Raw genomic sequence first — 16,687 nt, forward strand, 5'->3', positions numbered from 1 at the left:
CCCTTACTCCTATTTTTTTCAAAATCGTAGACTTGAACAAAATAAAGTTTAATTTTTGAAAATAAGTACAAGAGATTATGAGACATCATTCAATATAAATATTTTTTTGTGCAAGTTAATTGTGCTGCACAAGAAGTAATAGAAAGAAAATGCAAATGTGATAAATATTCTGTAATCTCATAAAACAAAAAATATAATTAAAAATACTTAACCATTAAATTTATTTCTATTCACAATCTGTTCTATTTGAAAAGTTTCGTATACTTTTTTATTGAAGTAGTAGATTTGTCTTAAGTCACTTGACTGCGCGATTCTAATATTGTGGGCGGAAATAGGAGTAAAAGTGTTCAAAAGGTTTCTCAAAAATTCGAAAGTACGATATTTAATCTCGAACGAAAGCTCGATTATTATAGTTCGCATATTTCTTGTTTTTTGTTTTTAAATTTGGTATCAAAAGTGGAGCATACTTTCTGCGATGACGATTAATCGTCGAAGTCGTACATTTGGTAGGGTTTCCAATCTAATTTCTGAAGGGATCTGAAGCATAAGTAAAATAATTATAAATATTAGTGTCTTTCACAACTACTTTAAAATATATATAGAAAGTGAGAAAAAACAGTCATGAATATTACTTTTTCGCGACTTGTATGAACCCTCGGGGACCACAGGTGAAAACGCACGCTTCGGGAGAACTTTCTGCCACCAATTCCTTCAGCACATCGTAAGACACCGCGCCACGTCTGCCCGTCCATGAACTTCCGGCTTGCGAAAGGATGTGCGTGACTTTCAACCTAAAGAATATCGTTAAAAATACTTCCAAGTAAAGATAACCGAAAGTGGAATGAAATGCGACGCACTCACTTTTTATCTACACTAACAGTGTCTAACTGTGCCACGTAGAACATGTTATCTTCGTCCTTGTTGAAGTTAAGAAGATTTATGGTCTTCCTGTAAGAATTCAGAGCTTACTAAACTTCAATGCATCCTTTTGTTTGCCGCAATCTCAAAAAAGGGGAGCATTAAAATCTGTGCCAAGAACCTCGAATCGATTTACATCGCCAAAGACGAAACCCTATGACCGAATTGGACTATGGAAGAGGTCAGGAATAAGCCAAAAAAGAAAAACAAAAAAAACGGAATACTAACACGCTGCGCCTGGCCAAAGCTCGCTGAATGATTCCAAGCATCGCGGTCAACCCTGTGCCGCCTGCCAACATGTGAATGACAGAGTAACGATCGAAAGATTCGACTATAAAGGCACCTAAAGCGTTGCTCAGCATCAGGGTCTGACCAGGCTGGAGACCAGTTATGGACGGACTTAACGCCCCATCTGGGTACTTCTTGATCATCAAACATAAGCAATCGGACTTGTAACTTGGCGGCAGGTTGTTTGGATGAAGGCACGGTGGGACAGGTGTGTACGATCGCGATACTTCCATCCCTGAAATGAGAAATTCGGCAGAGGTTAAGTGATTTTCTAATTATTAATGCTAATACAGTATTTGTACATTAAACGAAAGCAGTTTCTTACCCATTACATTCATCTTAGCCTCCACGTGTCTCCCAACAGGTACCAATTCTAGGAAGTCCTTCGCCCGCAAGATTAAAAAATGAACTAACTTAGACAATGCCGTATTCGCGACTACTTCATACTCTTTATACGTTCGACTGTTGGTGTTCGTCTCCCTCCATATTGTGTGGCTGCCCTGGGACTTCCATATTTCCTTCGTCTTCTTCGTGAACGTAAAGTCGACCTAGACAGCGCAACATTTCGCTGAACACAAATATTCGATTTGAAAGTGTAGCAGGGCGCGACAAGCAGATAATTCTTTACAATATTACCTCCATGGTATCGCAGTTTCTCTTGCACACTGGCGGCCATTCAACGCCAGCCAGCAATTCGAGCTCATGAGTCACCACGTCCTTTTCAAAGAACAATTTAAAGACCAACTTCGTGTCGCTTATCCTTATGACTTGGTAGGTCACCCCTGGGTATTCCCGCAACGTTTGGTAGTACAGGGTGAGGGAATTGGACGTTTGCCTCCAGTCCATTTTCGTGTCTGATGGACTAGGCTGTGACACGTTTTCCTGGCTCCCTTTTCGTGCTGAAAAATGAATAATGCACAGCTAACATTCCTCTATGCATTATGTCTATCTGAATACGGCATAACTAGATAGCCAACAGACAACAATAGGAAGCTTTAGAACAAGTCTACTCACTCGTGCAACTTTTTATCAGGTCCAGCGTCACTGACGAACAATCAGTGGTGTTGGATGCAGCGTTTTCCGTGGGAGACGAGGGGGTACCGCTGACAGAACCACGGCTTAGCCTGCCAACCACACATTTCTGAAGGATGCTCTGATAGTTAACCCAGGCGTGCACCTGCAACGAACGATCTATGGGTACGTAAAAATAACAGTCGATCGGCGAGAATAGTTCCTGTACTGAATCACTCGGACTCACGTTTTCAAACAATTTTGTGGCGTCTTTGCCGACACCTCGCATTAATTCGCTGATCCCTCCTGGGTGGAAATCCATGTAACGTGTGACGTTGAAAACGATTCCTGCATGGAAAGAATTCTTTTATAGAAAAGGGTAATATGAAATAAATTAATTGGGAGGAATGAGTATTTTTATACGAATTTCAGTTATGCAATTTTTACAGAAAGTAAAGAATACAGTATTTAACAAAGGCTACGGGACCATTAAAAGATTTTGAAAATAAATAAAATCCATAAATATATTCAATAATATGCTCATATTTGATACAATTCAAAAGTATTTCATCGAATATCAAATATCCAAATCGAGCATCAGATATCATATCAAATCTGCCATAAAATATGTATAAACGATATCTGTGTGGGCAACACGAATCTCACTGATATCAATCATTATTATCTTATCAGAAAGAAATATTACGTATCAAAGAATATTACTCTTTTAATTTTAGATGCTAAATTTTCTCGAGAAAATTACCTACTCGTTTCATACCCTAAGAAATTTATAACGCAAAAATTATATACTGAACTGAAAAGGTCAGCGGCGAAAATAGACTCGAGAATAAATGTTCAACAATACATTTCCAAGAGACGGACAAGGAAATTAAATTTTAATCAGGCTAAAAGAGGATATCGGTAGTTGGCCAATATTATCTACATTTCCCGTGATTGCTGGTCATTTTTCTTCTCAAAATACGATGTCAGTTTTTTAAAGACATCTGCTCCCTCTTATAAAGACTTGATTAAGTGCCATGAAAACTGAAGTACCGCGAAGACATAGCAAAATTGTGCTGAAGTTAGAATTTTAAACAGTTTAGCTGAGAGTTGAACCAGATTTCCCACGTTACTTAATTTCCAGCTAGCCACGATGAAACTTCCTTGCTAAATCCTGTCGTTAAAACTTCTTAAGCTCCATTTCCATGAAATAAGCGTTCACGTCGTCTTACCGACAAGGAACACCACCGAGTCAGTTCCCACTGCAGTTCAAGCCATTGATTTTAATTTCTTCCATTTAATTTCAATTAAATGGTTTCCTCGGAGCATCGTCTTACCCGTGGGAGCACGATCGATGTGTAACTTCATCGGCGGCAATGAGATATCACGGTCTGAGTGAATAATTGCCTCAACTAAACGCGAACAGATGTAGAATCTAGGAATTTAATGATTTTGCAGGCCAATTTCTCTGGGAACTTCATTCTTCTGTAAATTTTTTAAGTTATCGATGACTCTTGGCAAGGAGGAACGAAAGGGACATAGAAAATCTTGGTTTTGAATAGATTTAAGTTCTCTAAATGAAATCATACCTCGAATAGCAATCCAAGCATCATTCTCCTTGTTGTGATTAGCCAATTCAGATAAAGTTACGACTCGTGAAACGCCACCAACGCCAGTCAAATCGACACCCGAATTGCTCAACCGAATCCAGTCCATCAGACTATGTCCAGGCGCTAACGCGGTTTTATTTCGGGGATTACCTGTGAACAGTGGGAAAACGAAGCATTATTTTATTTGTATCTAGCTCCTGAACGCGTTGAGTTCGTAAATTGACTGTGGAAATGAAAATTTGTCAGGGAGCTTGAACGTACATTCCCGTGCGGAACAATGGGCGCACTGACTTTCATGGTAGCTAAACGCTTATGTATTTTCCCCACGAGAGTACATTAATTGAATGCTTATAAATATGTTCCATGGCAGCATTTATTATTTACCATTAGTAGTATTAGGAAATGCCAATATATTAATACTAAACATTGAGAAGCTGGAGAGTATGCTCCAATGCATTTTAATTACGGTCACTGAACGCCCACGCGCGTTCTTCGCTCACAGCATACAGATGAATTAAATATTTACAGAGAATCTCTATATAGAAATTGTTAATTATTATTACTAGAATGGAGTTAATGATGCTTATTTAATTTCAGTTGATTATGGTTATAATATTATGTAACTGCTGTATGGATATTTCCAGTGTTGCAGTATCAGTACGGTTTTACGTTCTAATTGATATCAAAGGATTGATCTACTTTCTTGATACAATGGATTTAAGTTCGCAGTGTCTTCGGAGTCCTACTTTTTTTTCTTACAATAGAAGGTAATTAAGAACGTTCCTCTGAAATGTGACACTCGTGGAAACGTGCTAAGCGTATAAACGTTTGCAGAAACGGGGAAAACTGTCAGGCAATTATCGTTAATTACTGACCGTCCTGAATCTGCAAACCGAGACTCTGTGGAGACCCGTCGCCGTCCATGACGGAAACCAAAGACGCGCCGCAGCATCGTGGCATTTTCTCATCGAAACGTCAGAGTAGGGAGACCTTTAACCATCTTCCTGCATAAAATTGCAAGCATAAGGGGTACTAGCCGAGTTACCAGTTTCGTAAATATATTAACACAGTTCAGACTTTTCTATGAAAGAGACAAATAAGGGGATCAATCCTCAAAACAAAAAAAAGTTCAAGTAACAAAGAAGAACAATGACTCTCTGAAGGAACGGCTCTTTAAACGCTAAGAAAATAATGGAAATAACCAAAATGATATGTCATGATGTGTCGAATGACGTCAACTGTGCTTCCATTTAACAAATTCAAACGCCAGCATATGAGAAGATACTCCAGAAAAGTAATTGAAATTCGTGCCAACTGAGGACGCGGAACTAGGTGCAAATTCTACGTGACTAAAACAACGACTTAAGTGCAAACATTAAGAGCATTAAGACTCACCATTTGGTTCGAGATCACCGCCGCGAAGGGAATTCAACGCCAGCGGGCTGGGGGAGTTAAACAAACGCGAAATCGCATCCTGGAATGTCAATATGCTACAGCGTGTAGCATTGGTACAATAAACGAGACCGAGAACGGAAACGAATTCCAGTTCTCCGTGTTAGGGGAGCGATGACACCGAACCACAGAGTCCACTAAAACGGCGGGAACGCGAAAAACCCAACGAAACGCGACAGCCCCAAACGTTACGTGCGCCTCCCACCGTTCAAAACCAAATTGGAGAAACGATCAATCCACATGAACCCCAAACAAGCGTCAGAACCAAAGCGAAGCCTGTAAAATCTCCAACAAATGAAACTGAAGCTTCACTTCACAGGGGACAACATAGAAAAGCCATCAGATGACAATCTACCAGCTATTCTAAAGAGAAGTATATCACACTGGTTCTGTGTGCTTCTGGTCTTGGAGGTGTCATTCTATCGGATGTTGTAGTAATAGGATTAAACATGTTCTAAGTCTTGCTTTACGTGAACGTTGCATTAGAAATCATCCAAGTTGAACAGAGGCTCGAATTACACTTTCTTCGATAAGAGGGAAACGTGATCGTAGGAGACAAGCAGGATGAAGCGTTGGTCTTGCGTTGGTGGACTGGAAGGTACTGCACCGAAACACGCGGACCGATATAGCCCTTGGACAGGTAGATCAATATAGTAGCTACGGCGTGCCTAACACGCAGGATCTCTCTCGCCAGTGAGCGCGTGGCTCTTCGAGAAGATCGACGACGCCACGATGTTGATTCGGTTTATGTTGATTGTTCACCCGTAGATTATTAACCCATCAAACTCGAGAGATTGATCGGAGCCAGTGTCCTCGACGCTTACGGTTGGCAGAGCTTGGTGTATCTATCAGCGATGGGATTGAGTTGCTCTTGTTACGGAAATCGAACTGGCTTGGGCACTTAGATGCTATTCACTTTATTCTGTGAATGAGTATATGAGGTCCCATCGAAGTGGTGACATATTTGTAAAATGCAAAATAACTTCTCATTCGGGGCTCTGTTTCTGAGAAAGTTACTCTGAAAGACATGAAATTGAAAAATGATTTAATCTGTTGAATTGATTTTCTTGGATCAAAGGTTCATTTGGAAGAGAAGTTATGATAAGATATAGCCACCTATTTGTCAGTCATCGTGTACGATTATATCAAATCTGATTACCTGATTAATATTGGAAACTATTCAGTGATTCTTCATGAATTCCTTATCATAGAAACTTAGATAAACTTCGTCGATTGTTAAGAATTGCGACCTCGAATTGAGTGAAATATTTTTTGTATTTTGTTAAATTTGGTCAGTGAAAATATATCGATTATTTTGTAAGACGTTATTCCTTTGATGTCAATATTGACTTTGACATGAAGATGTTCCTGGAGTCTCCACCTCTGGATATCAAGTTGATTATTATGGTTTCTCTCCGAGTCAGTTCATGAATCTTTAATGACTCCAGGGTATTAGGGACCTAGACTCGAGAAAGTTTAATTATAAATCCACCAGAAGTTTAATTTAAAGGTCAAAATACTGCACCCGATTTATTAAAAAAGATGGTCAAGAAATATCAGAGAGGTAGTACGATTCTTGACTTAAGCTTTTATCCACATTAAATCTCTCTTATCATTTGTTGCATAACAGTCTCTCCTTTATGCTATATTTATCCCTATACCATAGCCTCGAGGTATAGCTGATTGACCACATCTGACGTCTATTGTGAGTGTTCCATAATCGGAACTCAAATGCTCCAAAGTGAGCCTCGGGAGAGACGTTCGGCCGCAATCAATATTTCACTAAACTTTATCGAGCCTCGAAATTATAAATAGAAAGTTATCGAGCTAAGCACGAAGGAAGCATCGGAGAATGGCACTCGTGGAGTTGCCCATGCATATGTATAAATCCATTTTCCATTGGTCCCAGTTCATAAACGTTTCAGTGGAGATATAAAGTTTGCTCGAGGGGTTTTCGAAACATCTTAGCTTCGACGAAGAACTTTTCGGGGCGTTTGTTGTTCCAAGATTCCTGGTGTTTACAAAGAAACGCATAGATAGAACCGAGGATGCTGCGGCGAATTTAATTTCCTTCCTCAGGGCTTCTCTTTCTCGAAAAGGAAAATTCTTTAGAATTGAATGTAACATCTTCCAAGAAAAGAACCGAAGTAAATTGAGTAGCTCGTAAATTCTACCTTGCTCTTCTCGGTTGAAAAGCTGGAATTTTCAATAGCAGTAACGACATTTAAATGTATCAAACAAACGCCTTAATTTTTATCAAAGCACCTAAGTACGTTCAAGCCCCATAATGCCACAATTTTGAATAACTAAAGCAAAAGAACAAAACTCTTCTTACATTTTAAGAGAAACATGAATCTTCATGATCTTAGGTCAGCACCGATCCTCACTATCGGGACAGGACAGGGGACAGAATGGTCACGCCTATTGGCCCTGCCCTACCCTATCCTGACCCAATAATGTAAATCGGGAACGATTCTCCATTGCCAGGAGCAAAAGTTTCATTCCAATCCCACGACGTGCTTCTTCTTCGAGAAGAATCTTCCTAGTCTCGAATAAGACCGATTCTCACTATCGGGACAGGACAGGGAACAAAATGTACTTGCCAATCGGCCCTGCCCTGCCTTATCCTGGCCCAATAATGCGAACCGGGCATGGAAGTAGTGTCAGTCAAAGGCCCAATCCATGATGTCCAACAATTTCATGAAAGGGAGTTTGAGCATGTGAATCGAGGTGATTTACGTGAAAAATGGGGAAAGATGCTCGTGTTAATTACAGCTTTCTTTGTGAAATTATTACAATTTTTACATAGAGGAGTTTATGAATGTTTCGTGTTTAGAAAAAAGATAAATAATAAGAGCCTTTTTTAGACAAAGTAAAATACATTTTAAGCAATGTACAGTGAATCCTACATGATTTTAGATAGAATGTGATTAATGATATTGTCCACGTGTTTAAATAAACAAATTACTGAAATCTCCCTATTTTTGGAGTATCAATACTCCATGTATTCAAACAAAACACTTACAAAATGCTTTAATGCTCCATATAGCATAAATAATGAATTCATCCTGTATAAACAATTACAGAACACGAAACATTCATTTTCAAAGCGCAGGTAAGGTAAGAGGCTAAATCCAGAAGGACATATCCAAAGATCAAGGTGTTGGCTCACCAGTAGCAGAACCGGAAGACGACCCCGCTTGGCTGACTGCCTTCACCTCATGGAGTTGCTTCACACGAACAACTCCACTGGGCAATAGGACTGTGTTCTTAGCCAGAAGACTTGTCGGCGACGCAGTTTTCACGTCCACCTTCTTCAACTTCTCTCGGATGTCCGTGGCCTCGTCCTTTCCTCCTGGCTCATTCGCTTTCGCTGCTTCCTGACCTGGACTCTTCTTCATCTTGTTCGATCACTTCAGTAGCGACGATTTCAACAAGCAAGTACAGAGTCACAGTTCTTAATGTTCACTATGTCATAATAGCCGCACGAATCTGAGAAAATCGGGGGTTCATGTGAGTGATTTTTGGGGAACTCAAAACGATGATTCTATTTCGGTTTGTGTACATTTTAGGAACTGAGTAAAGATGGAGTAAGACTGTGTATTAGAACTTAAAGTTATGAGGTTGAAAAAAGATTAAAAGAAACAGAAAAATTATGCAAAATCTTATAGTAGCTTTTGAAGATTTTAATTTTAAATGAATTTCGTGATGGCTTTCAGTCACGTCCGCTTAAATTTGTGACAAACTGGTACACGTAATGTGTATCATAGAGGAGTGATTTATAATGAAGTCTAGAAAGCGAAACGTACGAGAGTGGAGAAAATATGTATCGCTTTCTCCTGTGGTCTCATAAATAGCAAAAACTATATAAAACATGACAAAATTCGACTCTTAAGAATTAGAAAGCCACAGCTGTTTGTAAAAAATAATTGATACAAATTAACAAACTAATCAAAATAACTTTACGAATGATTGCGCAAACGGCGCTAAATTTCAGACGTCCAATCAGCCAATCATTTTCGTGTTTACAACTTTCGTTTCGTTTAGTACATTAATGTTTAACAGCTGTTACATCGTCCTACAAAAGAAAGGAAAAAATTTAATTAAAGCGCTTGATATGTATTATTCATGTATAGTGCATGCTAGAATTGATTCAATAAACGTATATTGGAATTCTTTGCGCGATGATAAATAAGCTGGCCAGCTGTCACGAATGAAAACATGCGATGTCATAAGGTGAAAGACTCGGCACAACATACCGGAAATAAAAACGGCGGAAGTAGAATGAAACGGTTGATTTCATGTCCATATACATTTGCATATTACAAAACCAACATATCGAAGAAAACAAGCTGATGTCACTCGACACAAATAAATCTCAAACGATTCAATCTCCGCAGAACTAAATCAAAACAAAACTACTGCAGTCCTGCAAAGTAATCGAAAATAATCATCAATAATCAGAATAGTACAAGTACTAGAAAATCCAAATTTCCCGCTGCAATGTAGTAAACCGATAAATTATTACGTGTAGATAAGTTCATCAAACTCGATGAGATAATGTTACAGTTCTGATCTGAGAGCAATGTCGCATACTCAAGGTTATGTTCATCATTGATAATCGCAAACGTTGACACAGTAGTAAAACAACATCAATGGAAAATCTTGAAAAGGATCGTTATTCATTTTCCATAGTTTTTCTCCTACTTCTTTAACTAAATGTCCAAATACGCTTTTCTCATCGGAGCAACGCAGAGTATGATACTGTTTATCGAACAGAGGACAAATGTACTGCTTTTTGTTAGACAAATAAAATGTGCTCCTTTTCGTAACTCAAGTCGAATAAAACGACGATAATGAACGCCAGGATGAGAGGGAGTAGAACGAAGAGGAAAGCAGAATGGCTGGTCCACGGCGACACCCAGAATCGTTCCCTGTATAAACGTTTCAATTAAATCTGGGTGAATTAAGCAAATCGTGCAGAATCTTGCTAACTAGAATAACGTGAAGAACGATCGATACAGGAACGCATGGAGTGTGAATGAACGATGTCACGGAAAGCACCGCGGGCGCGGAGAAGCGGCACGGCCGTCAGCTAACCTCAAAAAGGTGAACGCTGAACGTGAGCTGCATTTCAGGTCGATAAACGTACTCTCACCACACTGTACCGCTACGCCGCCAAATGAGCACGACACGCGGTCATTAATAAAGTCACCAAGGATATAATGAGCGTTCTTTGTCGAGTGATAAGGAAGCAAGTGGTCGCAAAGTGACATTCACCCTGTCGCACACACACACAGAGATTCACGAATGCACGCATCGACGCCATGTTCTCTTCCCCCTCTCCAAATGCAATCGTGGCGCCATCTAGTGGGGTTTCAAAACTTTCGTGCTGATCCAACGGAATTGAAGTGCAATCTTATTCTATTGTTAGTTGCAAGAATAGCCAGAAAAGACTGGAGCATTATTTATGTAAAATATGTAAATAGATTTTGCAGTTTTTTTAAAATATATACTCTAAGTTTCATTGCATTGTCTCTAGAATTGGAGGAGCTGTGGCAAATTGATGTTGAAGACATTGAAGATAGGTATTAGATTGAAGTGGAAAAGTAATACTTTTTCAGTTGTTTTTGGTATACACATTCTTCTTGAACATTATTTAGAATAAAACAGTTCAGGTGTTTTTTCCATAAATAGACATGTATTGGAAATCTATCGCCCGCATACTGAACGCGTCAAAAGATAAACGACGTGTCGCATGAAGCTCCCCATCGGACCTGTCAGTGGCACACATTTATTCAAACAAGAGATACAGTGTTTGCTTACTATCAGCTTGTTAGTATTCCTTAGATTTTAACTACTTCTTGGAATTACTATTTCATTTCGTACTAGACCTTTTTCTAAGAAAATAACACCCAAATTGACGCAACAATTTCTCTGTCTAGAAATACAAAGCAAAGGATTCCCATGCAAAATTGAAGAGACCCAAAAATTGATCATTTTTATCTAGACTACCTGCAAAGGTACAGGTTTCTCAGAAACGTATGAGTACTGGATGCTTCTTTGCACTAAAATCTGTTATAATTTTTATATACAATTTTTAAACAAGTCATACAAATTTTTTCAAATTTTTTTCAGACTTGTACTCATTAAGAATCAAATTTCAAATAAATGATGGTATACAGATATCGAAAATACCTCTTTGGAGTAAGGATTAAAGGTAGCTGGTTCATTAACCAATCTTTATAGCTAATACTATAATGAGAAAGGAGTAAATATTGTATCACAAGTATATCATTCCCATCACTAGTTGGCGGCCATCTTACGGCCTATCCCCGACCCGCCAAATATCTCTCCGACGCATAAAAGGTCGTAACTTCGTAAATCCCAGCCGCTGGCTGTGGCGATTGCGCGATCCCGTGTGGAGTGGTTGTCAGTGCTCGTGCCGGCAAAGGTGTGCGCACACTCGTAAGAGCGGTGTCAGTCAACAACCAGCAGCTGGAAAAACTGGCTTTGCATGGAGCGCAAGATTGTGCTTGTCGATGAATCGCCACTCGATTCGGTTTACTATCGGTGAGGTATCAGACAGTACTGATTCGCTCACTGGTACGCATCAGACTTTCCTACCGCTGTCGTAAGTACATACATATCTCAATCTATAATCTATATTAGCTATGTATTACTAATCACACGCGTGTGATACTTATTCTAACAGCAACTTCTCGCGATACCAGTTTACCAGCTTATAAGTACACTCGATCGTGCTAAAAACAAACACAGACGGTGCATTAAAAAACTCATAACCCGTTTAGCCATCGAGAAACAAAAAAGGATCCAGTCGTAGTTACAAGGTGACCGTCAAATCGTCATTAATTTAACTGTGTCTTTTGATCTTTCGATTATTCGAAGAACAGAATCTTTGGAGTACCTGCTGGTAATATATTCTTTCCTGGTATTGTTAATCGAGTCAGAGTTTTTGCTTGTGATGTGATGTAGACTAGGCGAGGTTCGAAGTAATGGAAAACGCCCGAGCGAATCGAGTAGCCTCCTGAAATACGTTACGACAGTCTTCCGGTCATACGAACACTGTCAAACTCACATAGTATATTAGCTAACAAATGCAGCCTTCAAGCGTAATTCTGTGATTACATCATTGTATTGGTTCATTAAGGATTACCGCGGTTATGGCACATAGCTGTTGAGAAATTGTGCGAACGCTGGTCGTTTGCACGTCGTCGCCCGCTTATCCAACGATCGTTAATCGATAGACACCGGCGTCTCCCTATAAAAACACGTCGGAGTCACTTACGGCACAAGGTCAGCCGATTAATTTACTAATAGAATGTATGCGATGTAGATACAAGTAGGATTGAACGCTCCAGCTGATTCAGACTTCCGAGGTGATTCGCCCTTTGTCTGGTCGAGCTGTGGGTTAATCCATTCAGTGGGTCGTTTTACCAGGCAGAAACGCCCCTTCTGTATTTGGAGGCGATTATATACAAATCGGTTAAGACGTTCTTTCTGGTTGATGGATCGACGTGGATCAGCAATGTTATCAAGACTCGCGATTTTTATTGGCCCCAAGAATTGAATGAATTAGCTTTTTACAAATTATAATCTATCGTTGGGTATATATTAAATTAGTCGCTATTACGGTCTGTATCGGCCACGATACGGTGACCTCTTTCAACGACCATTAAACGACATAATGACAGAAACGTTTATATAATTTGCAACAAGTACTGTTGCTGTTCTTTGCGGATAACGATGAAGAAGTAATGTGTAATAGCGCGTGTTGGAGCTCATTTTGAATTCCCTTTGACTCTTGACAAATTTTATAATTCTTTCGAATCGTCATTTTGCATGTAAATGCGACACTTCAGATACGCATTGGAATCTTTTATGACTTGACAGCAATCGTCGAACTGCTCTGATTGTCGTATCAGTTTACTCCTTGTCAGTATGAAGTTTTACCGAGTTGTATCACCGTTTTACATAGTTTGTAACATTTTTTTTTAGACTTACGAACATGAATGTTTTACGCGTGTTCGTGAAATCATTCTCAAACGTAATTTTCAAAAATAAATATTACCGGCTTATGTAAGCAGATAGAAATACAGACTTCCCACTGCTTTTCTGCAAGAAAATTACACAATTGTTTAAACTCAATCAATTGAGCAATGTGCTACTTTATACTTAATACTATTTACTAAAAATCTCAAATATGTGTATTTCCATTTCACTCTGTAACTGGATATGATAATGTAATAATAATGCATAATTTCCTGGTAAATTATTCAAGCATTCAAGTGAGCACGTCATAAGACTGATACGTTGTTTACTAAAATGTACATCTGGATCATAACTTCAATTTGTAATACTTAACATTTGATCTTTTTTTTTTAGATAAATGTCGTCCAAAGGTAAAACCAGAAAAAAAATGTTGTCCAAAGGACTAGTGCTAAGTGCGATTCATCGGCTAATTGAACTGGTTGCAAGAGGAATATACATGTTTATTGCAATCCTGAAAGGCCCTGCTGAATCCCAGCCACCTATAAAAGATTTGACCCTCTTGCACAGTGCAAGTACCTTAGCACTTAAAATTCGCAATAAACAGGTAAGTCTAGCATTTTGCTCCGGAATGGATTGAAACAAGTAATGATCATATTCTACGGGTACCTTCTACTAAAGTTACTGTTAAAATTTTATCTTTGTAGTTAACTTCAGAAGCTGTAGTACAATCATACATAGATAGGATAAAAGAAATTCAACCAGTATTAAACTGTGTAGTAGAGGATCGTTTTGAAGATGCTTTAAAAGAAGCAAAGAAGTGTGATGAACTCTTGAAATCTCCAAATGCACCATCTCCTGAAGTATTAGCTAAAGAGAAACCTTTCTTTGGAGTGCCTTTCACGACAAAGGTAAGATTTATAAAGAGTTAAGTTTAACGAGCATATATCTCAGGATAACTTCAAATGATATTATTATTGTTTGTTACAGGATTGCATAGGAATTGCTAAAATGAAGCAAACAGCAGGACTAAGCATTCGCAAGAACACCATTGCTGAACGGGACGCTGAAGTGGTAAGATTAATGAGGGCTGCAGGAGCTATCCCTCTGGCAACAACAAATGTTTCAGAATTGGCAATGTGGTGGGAAACGAGTAATTGTTTGTACGGAACAACTAAAAATCCTTACAATACCAGGCACATTGTTGGAGGATCTTCTGGTGGCGAAGGCTGCATACAAGCAGCAGCTGGCTCGCCATTAGGAATAGGATCGGACATTGGCGGTTCTATTCGAATGCCAAGCTTCTTTAATGGAATTTTCGGTCACAAGCCTTCTAAAGGTGTAGTTTCAAATGATGGTCAATACCCAAGTGCTCACAGTGAAGATCAAGATCGATTATTAGCAATTGGTCCAATGTGTAGATATGCACAAGACCTGCTACCTACGTTAAAAGTCCTTGTAGGGAAAAATAATAGAGATATACTGCGTTTAGATGAGAAAATAGATATTTCAACAATCAAGGTACGAATGACACGTTTATGTAGTAACTGCTGACTATATGTAATATATGATGAATATATGCTTTAATTTAGTTCTATTATATGGAAGATGATGGCGGTCAGTTCTTAACATCTCTGGTAGATCTGGAGATAAAGGAAGCCATGAGGAAGGTAGTTCAATACCTTGATAAAGCATACAAAATCAAGGCAACCAAACTTAATATTAAGAATCTGAAGAAAAGCATCGCTCTATGGATGGCGAACATGAGTTGCAAGGATGAAAAAGACTTCACTTACGAGTTGTCGAATAGGAACGGTCGTATAAACCTGTGGTGGGAGTTTTTGAAATGGGCAATGTTCATGAGCAATCATACCCTAATAGCTCTTGTCACTGCTGCCTTTGAAAAATTCACGGTGAAACATGGAAGCGAGAAGCATGCTAAACTTATTCAAGAAAGTAAAGATCTTTATTTGGTCTTCCAGGTACGTTTTCGTATATTTTAGATACTGTAAAAATTATTCTATATGAAATATGAGAACTATTATCACAATATTGAATATTAAATTCTTTCTTCAAGATATCAATTAAATTTTACAATCGACTTGTGGAACTATATTCTTTACTATTGGACACGATTTGTTTCTCGGTTTGGTCAAACTACAATTTAGTCTATCTTTTACGGTATAACGTGTTCTCCTGTTTGTAGTAGCAGAACCATATCTTTTGCCCTGCATGCAGAATAAAATTTTTCCATTCAATAGTAATAAGATATTTCTCTAAATTTACTTTAGTAGTAGTGTAGATACTGTGAGATGAGTGAATTATTCACAAGCATGTGTCCAGAAGCATTCACATTTTTTTTCCCGAATACGCTATTCTACTGTTCTCATTATTCTTTGTATTTTAGGAACTTTTAAAAGAAGACGCTGTGTTCTTATACCCTACACATCCAACTGCAGCACCATTACATAATGAGCCACTGATTAAACCTTTTAATTTTTCGTATACCGCGATTATTAATGTCTTGGGATTGCCAGCCACTACTTGTCCCTTAGGTCTAAACAAACAAGGACTTCCTATCGGTATACAGGTACGATGTTTACACGTCATTATTAGTACGTTAAGTATATCGCATCTGATACTAATAGGGATACTATGCAATTACATTTACGAACAGGTTGTTGGAGGCCTACATCAGGATCGTTTAACGATAGCGGTTGCTGAGGAATTAGAACGAGGCTTTGGAGGTTGGGTTCCTCCTGCGATTGTAGCTTGAGTTCTTTTAAACAATACTTCGAAACAATTTTTTTACGACACCCTGCCATCGCTATTTTTCGATAAAGAATTTTAATACTACTATAGCTAACAACAGGAAATCATAAAGTAAAGTACAAACTGGTGTTGAGATACTAGGTGTCCTGTACACTTTTGATGTTGACATTATACTTTGAACAATATTTGAAGATTACTATTCTGCGTGAAATTATATGGATGAAACTATTACTTATACTCATAAGCAGATGACGTGGATTTTTCTGTATTATGAAAATCATAATTTATGGAACTAATACTATTTATACATAGGAAAACTGTTGGATTACCCTTTTGATCGTTGAACATACCTTTTTGTACTGTTTTTATATACCTCATTATAGATCTCTGTGTAGAGTTTTCTATTTTCATACTTCAAAGAAACGAGAGAAAAAGAAATGTATGCCTGTGTGAAAGTGAGAAAGAATAAAGGAATTATAGATATGGTAGCAGGGTGCTTTTAGTAATGTGATAAAGTATTAGGGATTCTATGTTTATAATGTGTATTAATGTTAAAATCGTATACATATATTTTATGTATTAAATAATAAATTTTTATTCCATTATTCTACTATATTTTTTTTGCT

At 38.3% G+C, this 16,687-nt stretch overlaps 2 protein-coding genes and 1 long non-coding RNA gene across 9 annotated transcripts; 2 read left to right on the plus strand and 1 right to left on the minus strand.

Moving 5' to 3' along the window:
- Window positions 1–331: 331 nt before the first annotated feature.
- LOC143177926 (cytochrome b5 reductase 4) lies at window positions 332–10,536 on the minus strand. Of its 6 annotated transcripts, XM_076376250.1 has the most exons (12): window positions 5,635–5,877; window positions 5,223–5,555; window positions 4,703–4,831; window positions 3,807–3,977; window positions 2,465–2,565; window positions 2,221–2,383; window positions 1,843–2,105; window positions 1,532–1,754; window positions 1,147–1,441; window positions 862–948; window positions 633–791; window positions 332–537 (listed from the first exon to the last, which is right to left on the minus strand). In XM_076376250.1, the coding sequence occupies exons 3-12, from the start codon at window positions 4,785–4,787 to the stop codon at window positions 483–485; spliced, it is 1,602 nt and encodes a 533-aa protein (XP_076232365.1). In that variant the 5' UTR covers window positions 4,788–4,831; window positions 5,223–5,555; window positions 5,635–5,877; the 3' UTR covers window positions 332–482. The 6 variants fall into 6 exon arrangements, with proteins under 6 accessions (XP_076232365.1, XP_076232363.1, XP_076232361.1 ...); XM_076376248.1 differs by lacking the exons at window positions 4,703–4,831; window positions 5,223–5,555; window positions 5,635–5,877 and adding exons at window positions 8,452–8,771; window positions 10,432–10,536; XM_076376246.1 differs by lacking the exons at window positions 4,703–4,831; window positions 5,223–5,555; window positions 5,635–5,877 and adding exons at window positions 8,452–8,771; window positions 10,380–10,520.
- A 53-nt stretch (window positions 10,537–10,589) lies between these two features.
- LOC143177928 (uncharacterized) lies at window positions 10,590–11,300 on the plus strand. Its single transcript, XR_013001682.1, has 2 exons — window positions 10,590–11,114; window positions 11,225–11,300. It is a non-coding gene; the product is annotated as an uncharacterized LOC143177928 (long non-coding RNA).
- A 472-nt stretch (window positions 11,301–11,772) lies between these two features.
- On the plus strand, window positions 11,773–16,666 carry LOC143177927 (fatty-acid amide hydrolase 2). Of its 2 annotated transcripts, none has more exons than XM_076376253.1 (7): window positions 11,773–11,913; window positions 13,686–13,896; window positions 13,997–14,200; window positions 14,280–14,810; window positions 14,882–15,271; window positions 15,697–15,879; window positions 15,967–16,666. In XM_076376253.1, exons 2-7 carry the CDS (start codon window positions 13,690–13,692, stop codon window positions 16,063–16,065), a joined length of 1,614 nt encoding a protein of 537 aa, XP_076232368.1. In that variant the 5' UTR covers window positions 11,773–11,913; window positions 13,686–13,689; the 3' UTR covers window positions 16,066–16,666. The 2 variants fall into 2 exon arrangements, with proteins under 2 accessions (XP_076232368.1, XP_076232369.1); XM_076376254.1 differs by lacking the exon at window positions 15,967–16,666 and adding an exon at window positions 15,367–15,470 and having other exon boundaries at window positions 15,697–15,839.
- The last annotated feature ends 21 nt before the right edge of the window (window positions 16,667–16,687 follow it).

Source organism: Calliopsis andreniformis, chromosome 4 (genome assembly GCF_051401765.1).
Source record: "Calliopsis andreniformis isolate RMS-2024a chromosome 4, iyCalAndr_principal, whole genome shotgun sequence".
NCBI lineage: Eukaryota > Metazoa > Arthropoda > Insecta > Hymenoptera > Andrenidae > Calliopsis > Calliopsis andreniformis.

Excerpts from the sequence above, each read along its gene's own strand:
- LOC143177926 (XM_076376248.1), bottom strand. The coding sequence starts at position 8,680 with ATGAAGAAGAGTCCAGGTCAGGAAGCAGCGAAAGCGAATGAGCCAGGA. Across the intron at positions 2,566-3,806 it reads TGCTTGGATTGCTATTCGAG|GAATCGTTTTCAACGTCACA; the intron begins GTATGATTTCAT and ends CTTTCCATGCAG. Across the intron at positions 1,442-1,531 it reads GGCTAAGATGAATGTAATGG|GGATGGAAGTATCGCGATCG; the intron begins GTAAGAAACTGC and ends TTCTCATTTCAG.
- LOC143177927 (XM_076376253.1), top strand. The coding sequence starts at position 13,690 with ATGTCGTCCAAAGGTAAAACCAGAAAAAAAATGTTGTCCAAAGGACTA. Across the intron at positions 13,897-13,996 it reads TTAAAATTCGCAATAAACAG|TTAACTTCAGAAGCTGTAGT; the intron begins GTAAGTCTAGCA and ends TTATCTTTGTAG. Across the intron at positions 14,811-14,881 it reads TAGATATTTCAACAATCAAG|TTCTATTATATGGAAGATGA; the intron begins GTACGAATGACA and ends GCTTTAATTTAG.